The sequence below is a fragment of the Lagenorhynchus albirostris genome, chromosome 4 (assembly GCF_949774975.1).
Source record: "Lagenorhynchus albirostris chromosome 4, mLagAlb1.1, whole genome shotgun sequence".
NCBI lineage: Eukaryota > Metazoa > Chordata > Mammalia > Artiodactyla > Delphinidae > Lagenorhynchus > Lagenorhynchus albirostris.
Window position 1 is genome coordinate 147,230,962 of NC_083098.1, and position 17,822 is coordinate 147,248,783.

Sequence of the window (17,822 nt, forward strand, 5' to 3'; positions counted from 1 at the left end):
TGTCACCTTTAACGGGGGTTTGGGAACCAAATTATAACAGGAACAAAAGCCTTTTCCCCAAATCGGAACGACACGCACTATCTGCGATACTTGTTATACGTCCAAGGCCACGTTGGCCTCTCCCCAGATGTCAGGGGACTGCGCCAGATGCTTGAGTGGCGACTCAAAGTGACTGGCAGCGGGACTTGCCTGGCGCTTCCACTGCAGGGGGCGTAGGTTCCGTCCCTGGTCGGGGAGCTAAGATCCCGCATGCGGCACAGCGCGACCACAAAAAAAAGAAAGAAAAGGGACTGGGGGAATGGAAGAGAGACCCAAACTTCAAAATGCAATTCCACATAAAGAAAAAAGCCTTTAAATTTTTTAATACAAAAATACTCATACACAATCTTCCAAACACAACTTCCGACCTTAAATCCTATTTCCCCGCAACCAGCAATTCTCAAATCTACATTTCAGTATCTTCCCCCAGAAGTGAATTTCAAGTTTTTTAAGTCTGTCAAAATTGGCGGTAGCACCTGGTACACCCCCCCAAAGGCGGAGCCTGGCCGCGTTCCGTGCGACGCTGAGACACCAGTAGGCACGTTGAGGTTTCTGTTTAATTTCACATCTCAACAGGGTGCGGTGGACACGACGCCTGCGGACACAGCACTTTACTCACTCATCAAACGCTCCACATCTCACAGGATCGAGAGTTCGGCAACTGACAGTCGTCTGTGTTACCTTTCGTAAAAACAGGCTTATCTTTTCTTATTCCTGGACATACGGCAGTTCTAGAAGATGGCGCCGCACACACTGCAGTTTATGTGTCAAGGGAAACACTGGGAAGGCGCCGGGGCGCAGACCTGAGGGTGAGGCAGGGGGTCCCGAGCATTCTCGGAGGACGGGACCCGGGCGGGGGCGCCAGGCGGCCTCCCCGTGGTGCTCGCAGCTTATCACCCGCTTTGGACATGCGCCCACGACCCCCAACGGAGAGAAGCGTCCCCGTGTCCAGAGGCCCGCGCTGGCGTCGACACGACACACGAGGGGTCCTGGTCAGCTCCTGATGCTGAGGAATCCTGAGGTGTTTGGGCGGTTTTCATTGTGTTTCTGCTTCACATTAACGACGAAGGGCTGAAGCTGACGTTCAGGAAAGACCGACTCCCCCGAAGCAAGCTCCCCTCAGACTCGGAGCAAAGGCCTCGGCCCCGTCGGGAGGGCCCCTGCAGCCCCACTGCTCCTGCAATGCCTTGTGCTCAGATCCATAAACTGGTTTTCTGGAGATTCTGAGAGTTAGTGTTATTTGCTCATTAGTTTAACAGTTTTTGGAAAGAGGGCAACCATATCTAAAATAAGTTTTCCAGTATTTCCTTCAGAAAGGTTATAAAAGAATTTGGAAGTAATATCAAAGTGACTCAAAAATCACACAAAATTTTTACTACTGTCAAATACAAAAATAAGTTAATCTGCTCCCCAAAGTGCACTGCAAAACCAATTCTGATGTTCTGACTTAGGCAGAAGTCCCTCACCGGCAGGAAAGGGCGAGTGACGTCAGCCCACACCGAGGCCCCCGGCTCTGAAGGGCGGGGCTGCGCCCGCGGCCGCTGCGCTGGCGCCAGGCCTCGGCGCCCCTCGTGCCCAGCCCCGGAGCGCGCAGGCGCCAGGTTCAGGGCCTAAGGAGCATGAATCTACGTCAATCCAGTATTTTCTTAAAAGACCGTTTGAGAGAAACAAGAGTTCTGAACTGAAATACCCCACGGCCCCTGCGTCTCACCGAGCAGGCGCGTTTCCGGAGAACCGAGCCGCCCGTGGAAGCACCAGCTGAGGACACGGCTTGTTTTTCCTTTGGTCCTACGTCACTTGCCCCAGGGTCACCAGAGAAGGGCCAGCAGGACGGCCTCGGTCAGCCGACTCTCCTAGTCCGTGCCTGGGGAGGCCCGGGCGCCTCGCACCTGGAGCAGGTGCTTCCCCAGGGGTCCCGGCCTGGCCGAGACCGCCCCCTCCCCCCACAGCTCCCGTCGCAGGACCCCGGAGCAGTAGTGAACTTGGGTCCAAGTGTTGGTATATCCTGCAATTCTCCGAGGCGAAAACGGTAAGAGAGACCAACAGGGGACCTCCGTGGCAGTTTTCAAGAACAGTTGTGTAAACTTTTCTGCAGAGGAGATGTTCTCCTCAGGTTATTTTAAGGAGAGGAGGCTAGAAAAAAGCACCTGCTGCTGAGCGCCCCCTTCCCTCCCACCGCGAGTGGAGACAGGCAGGCACACGGGCTCCTGGCAGGGCGCTCCCAGCGTCCCGGGGTCCATGGGAACGCTGTGCTTCGCAGAAGCTTCTCCCTGCGTGGGGCTAACGGTCCATGGAAATCTCCCAGGGGACAGTGTCGGCCGGGCTGTTCCAAGGCTGGGTGCCCACGCCCGGCAGGCCGGCCCGAGTCCCAGGACAAGCGCTCCTCCGAGGGGCCCTGGCCGAGGGCGTCTGCCCAGCGCGGCTCAGGCTTCCCGGGAACAGGCCCACAGCACGCGTGCAGTCACTTGGGGTGACGATGCGCCTGAACTCGCTCTTTCCTCAGCCCGGGAGGAGCGCCTGGACGCACACGTCCCCCGCGAGCTCCGCGTCCCGGGGTGTGTGTGGGAGGGGCACCCAGCAGTGCCCTGCTGCGCGACCGTCACCCGAGACGCCACCGGGCAGAGCGCCGGACAAACCGTTTCCCTAAGTGGCCGCGTCACACAGCTCAGCGGGTCACACACGCATCAGTAAACACGCATTTCAGTCGGTGGTAATTTGTGAAACAAGTTTAGCAAAAATATATTGAGAATAAAAGCCAGAAACTGGTAAAGAAAAGCCACCCGAGGAAACGTACAAACTCTTCCCCCAAGTGATGAGACCCTCCGGGGAGGCTGCGCCACGTGAGCCTGTGCTTTAAAGGCCGACGTGGCAGCAGCGCTCGGTTCAAGTCCACGGAGAGAAACACGACGGGGGAGACCCCACAGCAACACTACGCTAGCCACCGTCCTGGGGCCGGCTCCCCACTAGATGGAAAAGAAGCATTCTGAGGAAAACTTCACATTAGTACAAAAAAGAAATCATGCAGCTGCCTCATAAGAGCAGAATCATGGTTCCCAGGGCACCCGGGGTCTTGAGTCCTTGCCCAGGCCCCACCCTGGTCTCCTCTCCTGAGTGATGGCAACGGGGAAGCAGGCTGGGTGACGTTGTCAAGATTAAAAGAGGTAAGAGTGATCCTCCGAAAAAACACTACTCTCTACATCTCAGGGGAGATAAAAGCATTTCGTATGCCAATTACTTTTCCGTTGTAACTTTAACCTAGCAAAGTAGAGCGGGAGGGCACCTTGACGTTCTGAGATTCAAGTGTAGCTGTAATGCTGTGTAGTCAGGCTTGTCTGTCCTGGGGCGTCCGCACCTCGCGGCCGGAACCACGCGGCTTGGACGGTCAGTGCGGCGCAGCGGGCGCTGCTGGGATGGCTCAGTGACGGGAGGCGCCCCCTCCCGAGGAGGCCTGTGCGTGCGTCCCGGGGGCTGCGGGCGGCGTCCTCCGGCCCTCTGCGCACAGGGCGGGCCTGCCACGCGGGGCCCCCGATCTCACCCCGCCCCGGCCTGGCGCTATTTGCCCTCCGTGACCCTCCGCCAGCACCTCCTCTTCTTCCTCCTCCCCTTGGACTTGGGTTCCGGGCAGGGCTGCTCGGCCGGCTCTGCCCGCAAGTCGTGCTCGCCGCAGTATGGCCGCCCGTCCTGGGTGGAGCTGAAGGCTGCCCCGTCCTGGTGTTCCTTGCAAAACGAATTGGGGCAAAAGTGGCAAAATGAAGTGGAAGGTTTCCCACACACGTCACAGTGATGCCAAGGACATTCCCACTTCCCTGCAACGAAACAAAGTATCACCAGACAGAAGAGAGGAATGGCAACTTGTAACACTGTAACATTTCCATGGTTGAAAACTAACTTTAAAACTCAGTCTAAAAAAAAAAAAAACAAAAAAAACTCAGTCTAGTCAGATGAACACAAACTAAACCAAGACACCGCTTTCCAGGCAAGTGTCGAAAGGTAAAGAGAAGCTAAAGCTGGTGCTCAGAGGCCTGGGGCCGGAGGGCAGCGAGCAGGCCCCACCTCCGAGCCCAGATGGCCCAGCGGCACCGGGGGCCCTGCCGCCCCGGCTGCTGTCCGGCGACGGGTGTGCAGCCGGGCCGAGTGTTTCGGGGGCCCCGATCTCTCTGGGGTCCGCCTGCAAAGGCTCTTAGTGCAGTCTGGGGAGACCGGCACGCCCGCCGTGAGCCTCTCTGCCGCCCGCCTGCTGACCCTGCTGCATCATCTCGTGCCACACACAGTGTTTGTTTCACAGTCAAACACATTTGACGTCTCCTTTTCTAGCTTTGCCGCTTCTGTCTCCGGGTGAGGGCCTCTCGGCTTCCCTCCCGAGGTGACATGGCCGCTCTGTGCACGCCAGAGCCCATCATCTCTCTGAAGGGCAGACTCCAGCCCCAGCCCCAGCCCCAGCCCCTCCCCGTCTTCCCAGCTGAGACCCAGGGGTGCGGGGCCCCTCGCTCCCAAGCAGCTCCTCCCGGCACCTTCCCCCAGCCCCTGCCGGCCCCCAAGGGCTGCGCCGGGTGGTCTGGCCTCGGCTGCCCGGGCTGGGAACCCACCGAAGGGCCGCTTGCCCAGGCCCAGGCAGGGCAGGTGGTAGGCCTTGGTACAGGACTTGCGGTCGCACAGCACCAGCTGCCCGCCGTCACCGCAGCGGAAGCACTCGTCCTCAGACGGCTTCTTCCCTTCGCCTTTCGTTCGACGCCTCCTGGTTTTTTTCTTGGTCTTTTTGCCCTTTTCCTCCGAGGAAAGGGATGCTGAGGTCTAGAATGAAGAAATAAATGCAGTTCACTCAAGGGAACTGCGCACACTGAGGCCAGCTGTCCCGAGGGGTCACCAGGGCCAAGGTCAAGGTCGGGAGCGCCAGGGACCCCTGAGGATGGTCTCACAGGAGAAGGGTGGGGGTCTGCAGCCGACAGGGAAAATGCAGGGGCCCGACCTGTTCCCATTTACTGCCTGTAGGAAACAACACAGGCCGCCGGCCGCAGCGCCGCTCAGCGGGCATGCGGCCCAGGGCAGGCTCTTTCCCCACGCGGCGCGTCTTTTGAGAACAGATGAGAAAAGCCAGGTGAAGCGGCAGGCCCGCTGTGGACATCTCACCTCTGGGCCTGGATGCCTGCGGCCGTCCAGAGGCTTCAGGCCCGCGTTTTACCCAGCACAGGGAAGGGGCTAAGTGTGCTGAGTGGAGCCGTGTCCCCCCCACACCCCGCCCCAAAGCCATGTCCTTCCTGGAACCTCAAATGTGACCCTGCTTGGAAGTAGGGTCGCTGCAGATGTAAAGCAGCGGGCCCTAACCCTGCACAACCAACCGGCGTCCTTGTGAAAGAGGGAAGGAGACGCGGAAACAGACACGCAGGCAGAACGCCACGTGCCGCCAGGCGCGTACGGAGGCTCTCACTTTGGATTCCCGGCTCCAGGCCGTGAAGCCCCAGCACGCTGTGGCCTCTGCAGGGGCAGCCACCGAGTCTGGCGCCTGGCCTCCCCTGCCGTCCTCGCCCCGCCCGGCAGACTCCGCTCCCGCCACCGCTCACCTTGGGCCTGTCCCCGAGGAACCCGCTGCAGTTGGAGGCCCCGCACCGACAGACTGTTTTCTCGTTGCCCAGACAGTCGAGGTTGTAGTTGAAGGTCAACTCTGTCCCTGGGTGAGGGAGACAAGCCACACTGGGACACTGCCCTTCTCCCGACCCTGCCAAGAAGCCTGCATCAGGTCTACGAGCCCTGCGCCTGTCAGCGCACCTGTACTGTCCCCGCACGGCTTTCGATTCCACGCTGCAAGGTGCACGTTCCAAACAAAACACAACTTCCAAATCGCCAGCCGCCCGCCCTCCCCGAGCCCGGCGGTCCGGCCACACACAGCATCGGACAAGGGCCCTCCACCTGCCCGCTCGGCTGGGAGCCCCACGGGGAGCCCCGGAGGCACGGTACCTGCAGGAATGTCACACACGGCAAACAGGCCCACGCGCGTGTCACCGTTCACTGTCCACTTGAGGGTCTCGCAGTTGGGCTGGCAGCTGTGATTCATGAACCGGGAGTAGTTTCCTTTGGGGCCGGCGTCGATTATACGGTCCTGTAAGGCACAACTCAAGTTTCAAGCAGCATCTACACACGTGGGCAACTCTCAGCCATCACGTTCTCATTCAAAGGGAATCGTCACCGTCGTGCTGGACACCTGGTGTTGCACTGAGAACCGTGGTCTCCCAGGTCCACTCAGATGGGACACCCCCAAACCAGTCCTGTTTCTCTTGCTCACGGAGGGCAGGCAGGTCACACCACACGGAGGGACCGAGCGCTGGTGAGCGGGGGACAGTGAGCCGAGCTCCCCGACGTCGGACGGCAAGTGAGGGAGCCGGACACCAACAGCCTGACAGAGGACAGGACTGACCGCTTACGACACAAACCAGCCAGCAAGTCGAGACAGCCCAGCGGTGGAGGAAACAAGGAGAACGTCCTGAGGCCGTGAGGCCACGCTGGCTGATGGGAGGGGGGCCAACCCCTGCGGCAGAAGCAGTCTTGAGACGCACCCGGGCAAAAGCGATGAGGGTCCCGCCTTCATGCTCCCGGGACTCGACCCCCCGAAAGGCAAGCGCCTCTGTGTACACGGAGATGTACTCCTACTGTGGCAAAACCCAGACAATGCACTCGCCCGGCATCAGGGAGCGGTGACCTCGCCTTCCTCACCCTAAGGGTCTCTCATCAACTGCGCGACTGCAAGGGACAGGAGAAAGACGTACCGGAGGCGGGAGGGCACTTAAAACTAGGCCACAAAAAGCATCACGGTCACGAGGTAACGCCACACGGGGTCTGTGAGTGGGGGACAGGACGTGTGCACAGGCACCCCAGGAGCGTGGCATCGAGACGCCTGCCAGGCCCCCCTGCCCTGGACGGGCGGCCCCGGGCGGGGGCCTCAGCCACACGCTCACACCCGGACGCTAGCTGCTCCTCTGAAGGTGGACACATCTCAGAAGCGCGTGCTCCTGCCTCACTGAAAGGAACCGCCGAACCTGCTCTGAGCAGCTGCCTCGGCTCCTCACGGCCGGGGTGCTGGTGCCCGGCCATCCTCTACTGATGAACCTGCCGCTGCTTCCCGTTTCCGCTGTCCCACTGCTGCGGCCACGGGCTCTCCGCACGGCTGCTTCTCTTTGTAGTTGGTGCTAAGTCCATGCTGATTCTCTGCCTAGGGCCTCTCGCTCCAAGACGTGGATCCTCACTTGACTGTCTCCTGTGCCTCCCTGAATTGTGGCTCTGGGGGGTGGCTGCGCTGTTATTTGGGGCACACCCTGCAGGATGTATCCTGGTCCCTGGCGGCGCTCTTGACGGTAAAAGGCCTTCCTCTGTCTCACTGAATGCGCTGGGGCCCAAATTTTGCCTTGTCTGAGAACAATTCTTTTTTAATTTGACTCCACCTGACACACTTTTGTGCACAATTTTATTTTCAACTTTCAGGATCCCTCTGTTTCTTAGATACAGCAGAGAAACAGGCTTCGCTTTATGAACCAATCTGGAAATCTTTTAATAGATGAGTTAATCCAACTCCCTTTTACAAATATGACTCACATGTTGGGCACAATTCTATCAATCTAATTTGCTTGTTTATTTGGGTTTTAAGCCTTTTGCTATGAAGTAATGGGGTTTTTTAATTACTGATTTTCCTGTTATGTTGGGAACTTTATTTTCCCTGCTGGCTGTCCTTTATCGAGGGCATCTCTGCCTGCATACGGCGCCCGCAACCTCCTCTTGCAGTGGTCTCCCCTGACCCACCTCCATCCTTACAACCCAGTTTTCCGCGGCATTCTTACCTTGATACTTAAAAATGCTGAAAGCTACTCCTACTTGTCTTACCAGCCTGACGCTCAGGCATCAGCATCAGAGGTGAGTTTACCTCACTCTCTGGCCTCCCCTGTTGCTGTCGGGAGTCACAGTTCGGCACAAGTTCCCGATACCTGTACCACCACCAGTCGCTTTGCGGGGGTCGCCTAGAACCCATCCTTCAGCAGCTTCCCCCAAAGGACCGGTGCCCTCAGCTCCCGTGTCCACACCTATCACTCTGACATCTACGTCTACAGAACCAGTCGGCTGGAGAGAAAGTCTCCAGTTCACTCTTTCCTTGAAAACCTTATCAGTGCTCCTCTGTGCTCAGGCGCTGGATTCTGCCACGAGAAGCCTCGAGACGGCCTGACTGTCTTCCCCTTACAAGGAACTCAGTTTTTTGGCCGAGCTGGCCAAAGGGTTCCTTGCTATGTCCAGTAACTTTAATGAGGTATTTACCACGTCGACCACTTTGGATGGACTGCCCCTGAAACACAGGGTATTCCTTCAATACCTAGACTCCCGTCACGCAGAGAGACCCTCCGCGGCCTGTCCCCCGGCCACGCTTTCTTTCTAACCTTCCTCTCTTTCCGCCGTGCCGTGTCCATCCTGCGTCTGCTCAGGTGCCGCTCCAGGGGTTTAAGCTTCAGAGATGCTCTGGCTGCGGCTCGTTTCACTCTCAGTCTCCGAGTTCGAGGTCCAGCTCAGCTTGCTAAGTGGCCGTCTCTAACCCTTTGTGCTTCAGAAGTGCATGCCGACTGCTGGGGCACGATGTCCCCAGCTCTGGCCGTGTCCCCAGCCGCAGGGAGGTTCTGCTGCTCTTTGTTGGCAGATCCTCTCGAAACGTGCTGGGGCTCCTGGAGCAGCGCTGGCTGCATTCCGGGTGCCCTGTCTCTGGGCTCCCTGCTCTGTGGCTACCTGATGGCCCACAGCTCCCCAGGCTCTAGAGCCTCAGGCCCCCTCTCTGCCTCACAGAAAGCTGCCGTACTTTGGAAGACGGTCCTTCCGAGGCCTGTCACACAGGTCCCCACCCACCCCTCTTTCTCTGAGGCCCCCTTCTGAGACCGCTGGATATACGTCTACTAGTTCATCCTCTTGTGCGACTGTCAGCAGTGAGGAGGCGAGTCGGGACCGCTCAGTTCTGCTGGGAGCAGGCACCTCGGGGCCGGGGGGGGCCTAGAGGCGTCAACTCTGCAGCACCTCAGCCTCCGAATCCCCTGCTCTCAGACAGCGTCTTCCGTCTGCTCGTGGGTGACGAGGTCCTTAGTTTCACTGAAGATGTACTTGGTGTATCTTTTTGTTGCTGCTTTGGAATTGAGCACCGCCATCTTCTACCAAGATCCTACGTATAGATTTTTTAATTTCATTTTTATAGATTAAGGGGTTTTTTGGCAGCGCCTTGTGGGATCTTAGTTTCTCGACCAGGGATCGAACCAGGGCCCTGGGCAGTGAGAGCTGAGTCCTAACCATGGGACTGCCAGGGAGCTCCCTACCTCGTGTTTTCTGATTACTATCTTTTCTCCTTTTTTCCTCCCTCCTCCCTCACTTTCTATTGATGGACACTTTTCTTCATGCACTTTCCCACTCTCTCACAAGGTGGAAGTTACACTCTCCATTTCTACTCATTCAGTCACTTCCTGCGTATGCCTGACAAAGCACGAGTTAGTGAAGCCTCCCCTCCATCCACAGCAAACACGCAGCTCCCACTGGCCTCGCCTCTCTTCTGACGCCCTCTGTGACGCCATCCCGGCCCCGCTGCCCCGCATTCACCAGCACTCGGCACCTGTGACAGCCACACCCGCACGCGTGCCACCTCTTGTCCACCATCCTTCTCGTGCCTCACACGTAACTTCTGAAGCCCCTGAAGAACCTCCTTTACTATCTCCTCCGCCACGTGACGCTGATGGTCAGCTCGCTTGGTCCCGGCCCGGAGGGTGCGAGGTGCAGGGCCAAGGGGTTTTCTCCCTGAGGAGTAAAAGTGTCCCTGGTTTCCATCATACTAGGAGGAGGCTGACCATCCGACTGTCGTTCCCTGGAACACGCTCCGTCTTTTTTTTCTCGGTTGTCTTTTTCTTTTGTTTTGGCTGCACTGTGCGACTTGTAAGACCTCAGTTCCTCGACCAGGGATCGAAGCTGGGCCCTCAGCTGTGGAGGCGCCGGGTCCTAACCACTGGGCCCCCGGGGAGTCCCTCTGTTGCCCTTCATCCTTGTGGTGTGCGGCGTCTCACAGGCGTTTTGTTTTAAGCAGCACGCCTAGGTATGGATTTCTAACAGCATGCCTAGGTATGGGTTTATTTTTATCTGTCCTGCCCAAAACTTGTTCAGCTTCAGCCATGGAATGATCCGTGTCACAGAGGTTCCATAAATTCTTTCTCCGTCCCGCCTCTCCCCCAGGTCTCCCTTCCGTCTTCCTTCTGGAACATCTACTGAGCGTCTGTCTTCCCGTCTCTCGGCCTCTCTCTCCAGCCTCATCGCTCCATGTTCCCGTGCCGCGCGTCCAGACGGATTCGCAGAAGCTCCTTCTGCTGCAGTCACTTCCCTGCTGCGGTCTAACTTTTCTTAACCCGTCCACTGGGTTACTTTCAATGACTATATGTTAACTCCCAGTTTTAACTGTTGGTTCACATCTGCCTGATTCATCCCTCAGTATCTTGTTCCCGTGTCTCTAAACCTCCTTTTATGGCTTTAACCATCTGTAACGTGTTGATTTAATCCTTTCTTTCAGATTTAATCTCACCCCTCAGATTCTCACCGACGCTGAGCCTTTTATGTGAGGTCTGCTCGCGGAGGTCCTGCTCTGTTGCGCTTGTACCGTGTAGGGAGGTGCGGCTTCTTTTACTCTTGCAGGAAATGGATGAGGGATGCATTGTTTCAACGTCTCATGCGTCGTGGAATTTATCTCGGCTTCAGCCAGGTGCCCTCGGTGAATCATCATTTCAAGGACTAATTTGTATGTTAAGTGACAACCTGGCATTTTCCACAACATGTAAGTAGTTCAAACTTAGACGCCTAAACACAGGAAGGCATAGGCCTAGGGTTCCCACTGCTAATCAAATAACCCCCTCACCGCCACCACCCAAAAATGAGGGCGGATGGCAGAGGGTACATAAACTCGCCACCTCCTGGGGTTGTGTCTCCTTGGAGCGACCAGAAGGGGCCTGTCAGCTGGGCACCCAGTGTCCCGGACGTGCCCGTTCTTCTCCACCCGCACGTGCTGACAAATCGTCTTACCCACCTGCTGAGAACGCTGACAAATGTTCACAAACCTGGGCTTCAGACACCTAACAAGCAGCCCAGAAGACCACTATGTACCTGGAAGGATGTGCAATTCCCCTAACCATGCTCTTCTCTGACCCTGGGAAAGACTGTTCAGTGTACCCGTTACGCATCAGAGGGACACGTGACGCTCCAGGAAGTCCCACTTTGAGAGCCGGTCACCCTGGCCCTCAGGCGGTGGCCAGAAGACACTGCGCTTAAGGAGACAAGCACAGGTGCCTGAAACACACCTACGCAGACGACGTGACAGCGTCACCTGGTGTGCAGTCCGACGCCGCAGGAAGCCCCGTGCGGACAGACACGGGCCCTGAGGACGCAGCGCGTTACCTTGTCTATGGTGAGCAACAGACACGGGCCCTGAGGACGCAGCGCGTTACCTTGTCTATGGTGAGCATGTAGAAGTGGGTGATGTCGTTCTCGTGTGCGCGTCGGATCCTTGCCATGCACTCCTCCTCGTCGATGAGCTCCCCCACGTACTCATTCACAAACTCTCCCTGGAAACCAGAAGAGTGCGCTGCTGATGACCAACGGCCCGGCCGCGCCTCAGCACTGGGGCCCAGAGCCCACGCCAGGAGCAGGCGTCGGGCAGGGGGCTCGCCAGGTCCCTGGACGTTACGGCCAAGTCGGGCAATTCTACGCCTGTCTCGTGGAGGCTGTCACTGAAGCCTGTACCTGAGCCTTCTTCTGGAAGCAGCAACACGCTAACCCTTGCTTCCCAGCACTCCTGTGTCTTGGGGGCGCTTGTAACCGTCAGCCCCCAGCTCCCACAGAAGCCGCCCTCACCGCTCGACCTCCCCAGCAGAGACAGAGCAGGCGTGGAAACACTCCCACAAGCTCTCCTGCCGGAGCCTGGATGAACCAGCCGGCAAGGCAGGTGCAGGAACAGGGCTGCTGGGATCAGCCGAGCGCAGTCCCGGGTCTGAGGCTGCCGCGCTCGCTCGCTGCAACAAGCACGCATCCTGCCATCCAGCCCGCAAGCGGAGACAGGCTGTGCGTGGTCCCTGTCACCTTCCGACAACCTGGTCCCACACTGTCCCAGGACGGCCCCCACGGGAGCTGCGTCCACGACGCTCTGCTTGGCGACCCTCCTGGCTGCCCTTCTAAGCAAACCTTTCCCTTCCCCACGGCAGCCGTCAGAGTTCTGACTGAGGGCACGTTTCAAGGAATTTAAGGGTTTCACTCTGATAGATATCTTTCATGGAATGTTTTACAATCCTCAGTTGTAACAACTCAAAAACCGTTTTCGAAAAACTGTCCTCACATGAGTGCAAGAGCACCACGGGCAAAGCCAAGTCCGAGGAAGCGGCGAGCGAGCCCTGGGGACGGACACGCGCGCGCACACACACCTTCCTGATGTCCCTCTTGGCCACCAGGCCCCAGCCTTTGCCGTCCGTCTTGATGATCTTGGTCTCGGGGTACTGGCGCTTGGTGAAGCACTGGTTCTGGCAGGACTCGCCCGCGGGGCACACCTGCGGGTGGCACTCGAACATCAGCATGCGGTTCAGACACTCCGAGTCGGAGCCGCAGGGGTTCTCGTCGGTGGGCTTGCAGTTGCACTTGGGGATCTCGGAGATGTCCGCCGTGTGGATCTGCACTTTCCCGTAAGGCTTGTTCACCTGCAGGCGAGAGCCGGCGCCTCAGCCCACTCGCCCCCCGAGTGCTTCCAGAGTCCCGGCTGCCGCACCTGCCCCACCCACCCAAGCCTCCCGGCGGCCTTTCAGACTCAGGCCAAGTGGGGAGGCGGCCGGGAGGCAGGCGGAGGCGGGCCCAGCCCTGCCCTGGGAGCTTCGCGAGGTGGGCTGCAGGGCAGTCCCCCCAACACCCCGTGCTGGCTCATCTTAGCACTGTGTTCTTCGTTCATCCGAGAGCCAGGCCGTGGTCGGAAGAGAGAGAACCGCGTGGGACCGCTCAGTGATGCGGGGCACCCAGCCAACACCACGAGACCTGATCCCCTCGCAGACCCCCTCACCCAGCGCACAGAGGCGCCCAAGGAGGCGGCCACACGGCGGCCCCGCCCTCGTCAACGCACAGCTCCTTGTTAAGAAACCAGAGCAAACGATAAAGCAGCAGCGAGAATTGAAAAGAAACTAAAGCAGAGATGAGCAGCTCCGGGGAAACCGTGGTGAGAGACGCCCTCTTCCCCCCTGGGGGAGAGACTGCAGTGATGCCAGCGCGTTGGGGGAAAATCCGGAATAGGCCTCAGGAGTCCCAGTTTCATGCTCTCTGACCCAGTAATTGCATGGCTGGGAACTCATCCCAAAGACAAGACTAAACACACATTAGTAGAGGGAATGCTTCCTTCACACAGACATTGACTGCAGTCCAGATTTTAGGAGCAAAGACTGAGCCCCTGAGCTGCCAGAAGTTGGCCAGCACGCGTCGAGAGGCCGCGGGGCCCCGGGCAACAGGGTGCGGGTGCACTGGCTTGCCAAGCGTGGTCGGCTGCGGGGCTCCAGGCCCACGCACTGGGGAACACGGCCCCTGCCCTCCCTCCTGCGCTCCCCACACCCCGAGGCGGAAGGGCGCTCTATCAGGGGCTCCGGCCGCGCACTGGCCTGGGGGGGCCACCGCTCCTCTGAGCCTGTCTGTGGCACTTGGTGACGGCGTACGTGGTCTGGGAGGTCGGCCTGTCCCTCTGCCCCTCCTGCCTCAGGCAGCCTGGCCAGGACTGTAGTTCTAGCCCCCGCTGACCAGCAGGCTGAGCCTCACCCGGAGGCAAAGCAGAGACCGCCTGGGCAGAGACCCCTGCCCACACCCCGTGCCCCCGTGTGGCAAAGGACACACCGGGAGGCGACGGCATCTTCTCCCCGCCTAGGACGCCTCGTGCAGCTGTCCTGGGCACAGACCCTCGCTTGTGGCCAGCCTCCTGGCCGCCGAGCCCAGCCGGGGGAGGAAGAGTCCGCGGGCCTGAGAGCGACTCACCCCCACCCCCGCCCCGCCAGGATGGTCACCTTGATGTGCTTGTAGGGTGGGGGCCTGCGCGCGCTCTCCTGCGTTTCTCGGGCTTCCCTTTGAAGCTTGATTTCACGGAAACGAGCTTCGGCTTCTTGCAGTGCTAAAAAGTCAACAATGTGTGAGTGAAAGATTTTAGCAAATCAACACATCCGCCCTTTACGCTCTGCATTTTAACGGTTTAGTCTAAACTTCCATCTCACTGCTAAGTGTTGTCTGCGGTTTCCTTAAGACCAGAGGTGGGCCGCACGGCATCCACACAGACGGGAGCTCGGGGACGCCTGCTGGCTAGAGAACCCGGGGGCAGCTCGGTGGGGCCTCTCGGCGAGGGAGCGCGGCGCGTCCGCCCTCCGCACCTGCCAGCCGACCCTAAGCCCCCACACGCGTCCACGTCCGGCGACCTCCCTTTTGTAACAATCCTTGAGAAAGCTGAGGGGTCAGCTGTGCGGAGGCCCCAGGCGAGCAGAGGGCCCGCGGCCACCTCCCCGGAGGGGGCGAGGGCACAGGCCCCACTTCCCCACCGTCCTCACTTGCCGCCCGTCCCGTCCCCTCTGGTCAACCGAGCGAGACCTGCGTGCCGTCTTCTCTGTCCCCACCCAGGCTGTGGAGTTGGGGGCAAGGCGTCCTGTTGACCTGCCCACACCTGCCCCTCCGGGCACCTGAGTGTCTGCTCATGGGCAAAGGGAGCCCGCAAGCCGGTGCACAAGGCCCGGACCGCAGGCCAGTTTCCTGCACGCCGCCATCTCACGTAAAGGCAAGCGGTAAGGGATTCCTGGAAATTAGTACGCAGATAATTTCTTAAAAATAGCTTTAATGCGTGTTAGTGAAAGTCACCACAGACCAATGTTAGAAAAGTCATTAAACAGTACCTCTTACCCTCTGCTTCGACAAACCAGTCTACAGACCTACTTTTTTCTAACGTAAAGTACAGCCGGAATGCTGAGTCCAGCGTTTTCTACAGAAGTCAAACATTTGGAAGCAGAAATGAGGACTGGCAAGGGCACCCGAGCGCGCTGTCTCCGACCACCTGGGAACCAGCCTCCGTACCGTTTTTGAAGACTCTTCCGATCCCGCTGACCCCCTGGTAGCGGCTGCCCCGGTCCCCCTCCATGTACGGGAACACTCGCGCCTGATGCGTCCAGTAATAATCTTTAGACCCAAAGAAAAACACAGGGAATTCTCCAATCTCGTGCTTCATTTTCTGAATATTTGGGGGAACATTTTTGGGATGGCAAACTTCTGCCGGCCACCATCTATTATAAATATTAAAAACAGGATTCACAGACTCTTCAGAGAGAGTGACAGTAATTTCAATGCGTTAAGTTCTGTAAAGTAAAAGAAGACATTTGAACAAGGAAAGAGGGGCAGGCGCCTCCTCCCACACCTGTAGTTCCCCAGCTTCACCCAGATGATGTCCTGGAAGTGCAGCTTCTTCCCGGCCCTGCAGTCGTTGCAGAACCAGCTGCCGTCGGGCATCTCGATGTTCAGGCAGTCGGGGTGGAAGGCCGCCGGGCAGGACTCGCAGCACAGCAGGCTTCCCCCTGCACAGAGGGCGCCATTTAGCCCCGGCTCAGCCCCGCGGCCTTCCCAGTCTACAGCTCTTACCCTCTGACCCTCAGACAGTAGCTTAAAGAGTCACCTGCACGTTAACACAAAGCACGTTTTGTTTTCACCACTAACGATGTCCCACAAGCCTGTGAAACGGTCACAGTTAACTCAGAGCTCCCACGTATGCGACTCTACATGTGCAAGCACGCGGCGGCGGCAGGAGGGTGGAGAGCCAAGGCCCGAAAGGCACTGCAGCCGGGCCCACCCTCGGCCCTGGGAGCCAGAAGGAGCAGCGCCCTGACCGTCCAGATGGACCCGATGGGAGCGCAGGGCCGGCCGCAGGGGGCTCCTCACCTTTGGAGCACACGAAGCACCAGCTCACGTTGACATGGGCGTGATGCCTCTTGCCCTTCCGGGCAGTGAAGTGGTTCGTGCAGATGACGCTGTTGGACGCGATCACCGAGCATCCCGCCGCCAGACACGCGTCCCCACCATGGTAGGCGACCGGGCATCGGACACACCGCATCATTTTACCTGGAGAAGGGGAGACACCCCAGAGCCCAAGGCACTGAGCAGAGCACCCCAAGGAACCAAGCCTCCACAGGTGTGCAGGGCTGCTGCGGAAATACAACTGGAAGCAGTTGATGAACAAAATAACTAGAGTGGGAGGGTAAGGATATTTATTAGACGTCATGAAAACACATTTCCTTAAGGCGACGGTGCTTCTAAACGATGTCAGAAAACCGTTAGGCATTTAAAACACTGTTTTCTAAAATGAGGTCAACCAGGGTTTCTCGGGGGCCCGCGGGGCCGTCCTGTGCATGGGACGGTGTTTAGCAGCACCCCGGCCTCTACCCGCTGGGCGCCAGCAGATACCCCGCAGCATCTCCAGACACGGCCGTGTGTCCCCTGGAGGACCGGCTGAGAACCGCTGGCGTCAGGAAGCAGAGGTAACCCGCCACCCCCAATCCCACAGACCTAACGTGACATAACGTAGACGTGACTGGATTTTAAAATATTTTTCTCGCACGTGAAGGACCATTAAAGCCAGAACAAACAGAATCCATCAAAATGGCTCAAAGGCCTCCCGCTCCTAAAGCCAGGGATCTTTAAGACGACACTTAGGGCAGGAAGGAAGGAGACTATCAAGAAAGACCCTAACCCCACCCCGTGCGGAGTCAGTGACAGGAGAACCACCAACGGTTCCTCCAAATCCACATCCGGGGGGACAAGCCTGACAGCCCCTGCCTGCCCTCTACGCGCCTAGGACCGTGTCAAACCGGCACGGAGGCTCTCGCTCGTGTCTGTACCTTTCGACGGCCTTGGGTTCGAGGGGTTGGAAGCATGGCAGCTCAGGCAGCTGTGCAGAGGGCAGCGGAAGCCCCGGCTCTCGAACACCGTCAGCGGGAACTTGCGCACGCAGGCCTCGTGGTAGAACTTCCCACACTGTGACACGACGCAGCGCTTGACGTCGGTCTTGCTCTCCTTACACACGAAACACGAGTGAATCCCTGACGGGGTCGGAGGGGCGGAGAGAGGGGCACAGAACAGGACCTGAGCTGCAGCTCCTCGTGGCTGGAGCACCGGCTCCTCCTTCAACCCCGCCGGGATCTGAGCCCCGGCTCTGCCGCAGGGACAGGCTCGTCTGACCAGGCGGCCCAGGCGGGGCGCGTCCTCAAACGAGCGAGGAGCTCTGGGGAAGGGGCTCCTCCCAAGAAAGGCTCCCACCCTCCCTCCGAGGGCAGCAGACCAACTGCAGAGGTGCCCCACGGCCGGCCCCGGGGGCTCCCGGGAAGGCTCCGGGTGTCCTCCCGACACGGCACCAGTTGTGAAGAGTCCGGCCAGGGGACGGGAGGTGGACAGTGACCTCAGCCGAGAGCCGGAGCACACGGCGGGGCGGGGCGGGGCACGGAGGGACGGGGCGGGGCGGGACGGGGCGGGGCGGGACGTACCTGAGGTGCACTCGCTGCACGTGAACCTCCCCTCCGGCCTCCGGGAGAGGCCCAGGCAGGCCAGGTGGAAGGCGCCGCAGCAGGGGCCCTCGCACAGCACCAGGCTGCCTGGCTTCTCGCACAGCTGCAGGCGACAGGGGTGCGAGACCAGGTGTGAGAAACAAAACTCCACACGATCCCCCGACCCCCAGGGCTCTGGGGCCCCGGCTGAGGGGGGGGAGG

General features: G+C 59.0%; 1 protein-coding gene and 1 non-coding gene across 19 annotated transcripts in view; both read right to left on the reverse strand.

Moving 5' to 3' along the window:
* Positions 1 to 346: 346 nt before the first annotated feature.
* Positions 347 to 17,822, reverse strand: part of NSD2 (nuclear receptor binding SET domain protein 2) — a 76,462-nt gene continuing 58,986 nt past the window's right edge. For 4 of the 18 annotated variants that reach the window (XM_060148885.1, XM_060148889.1, XM_060148884.1 and 1 more), the window contains exons 11-21: positions 17,601 to 17,724; positions 16,959 to 17,159; positions 16,003 to 16,182; positions 15,485 to 15,641; positions 15,148 to 15,353; positions 14,100 to 14,203; positions 12,495 to 12,764; positions 11,526 to 11,642; positions 5,992 to 6,133; positions 5,598 to 5,704; positions 3,877 to 4,830 (exon numbers count right to left, since the gene is read on the reverse strand). In XM_060148885.1, coding sequence (XP_060004868.1) covers positions 4,291 to 4,830; positions 5,598 to 5,704; positions 5,992 to 6,133; positions 11,526 to 11,642; positions 12,495 to 12,764; positions 14,100 to 14,203; positions 15,148 to 15,353; positions 15,485 to 15,641; positions 16,003 to 16,182; positions 16,959 to 17,159; positions 17,601 to 17,724 — 2,148 coding nt within the window. In that variant the 3' untranslated portion in view covers positions 3,877 to 4,290. Of the gene's footprint in view, positions 3,846 to 3,876; positions 4,831 to 5,597; positions 5,705 to 5,991; positions 6,134 to 11,525; positions 11,643 to 12,494; positions 12,765 to 14,092; positions 14,204 to 14,299; positions 15,354 to 15,484; positions 15,642 to 16,002; positions 17,160 to 17,600; positions 17,725 to 17,822 lie in introns of those variants that run through there. The other 14 variants (XM_060148888.1, XM_060148890.1, XM_060148891.1 and 11 more) reach the window with 14 other exon arrangements.
* On the reverse strand, positions 6,240 to 6,366 carry LOC132520119 (small Cajal body-specific RNA 23). The gene has a single exon (XR_009540483.1). It is a non-coding gene; the product is annotated as a small Cajal body-specific RNA 23 (non-coding RNA).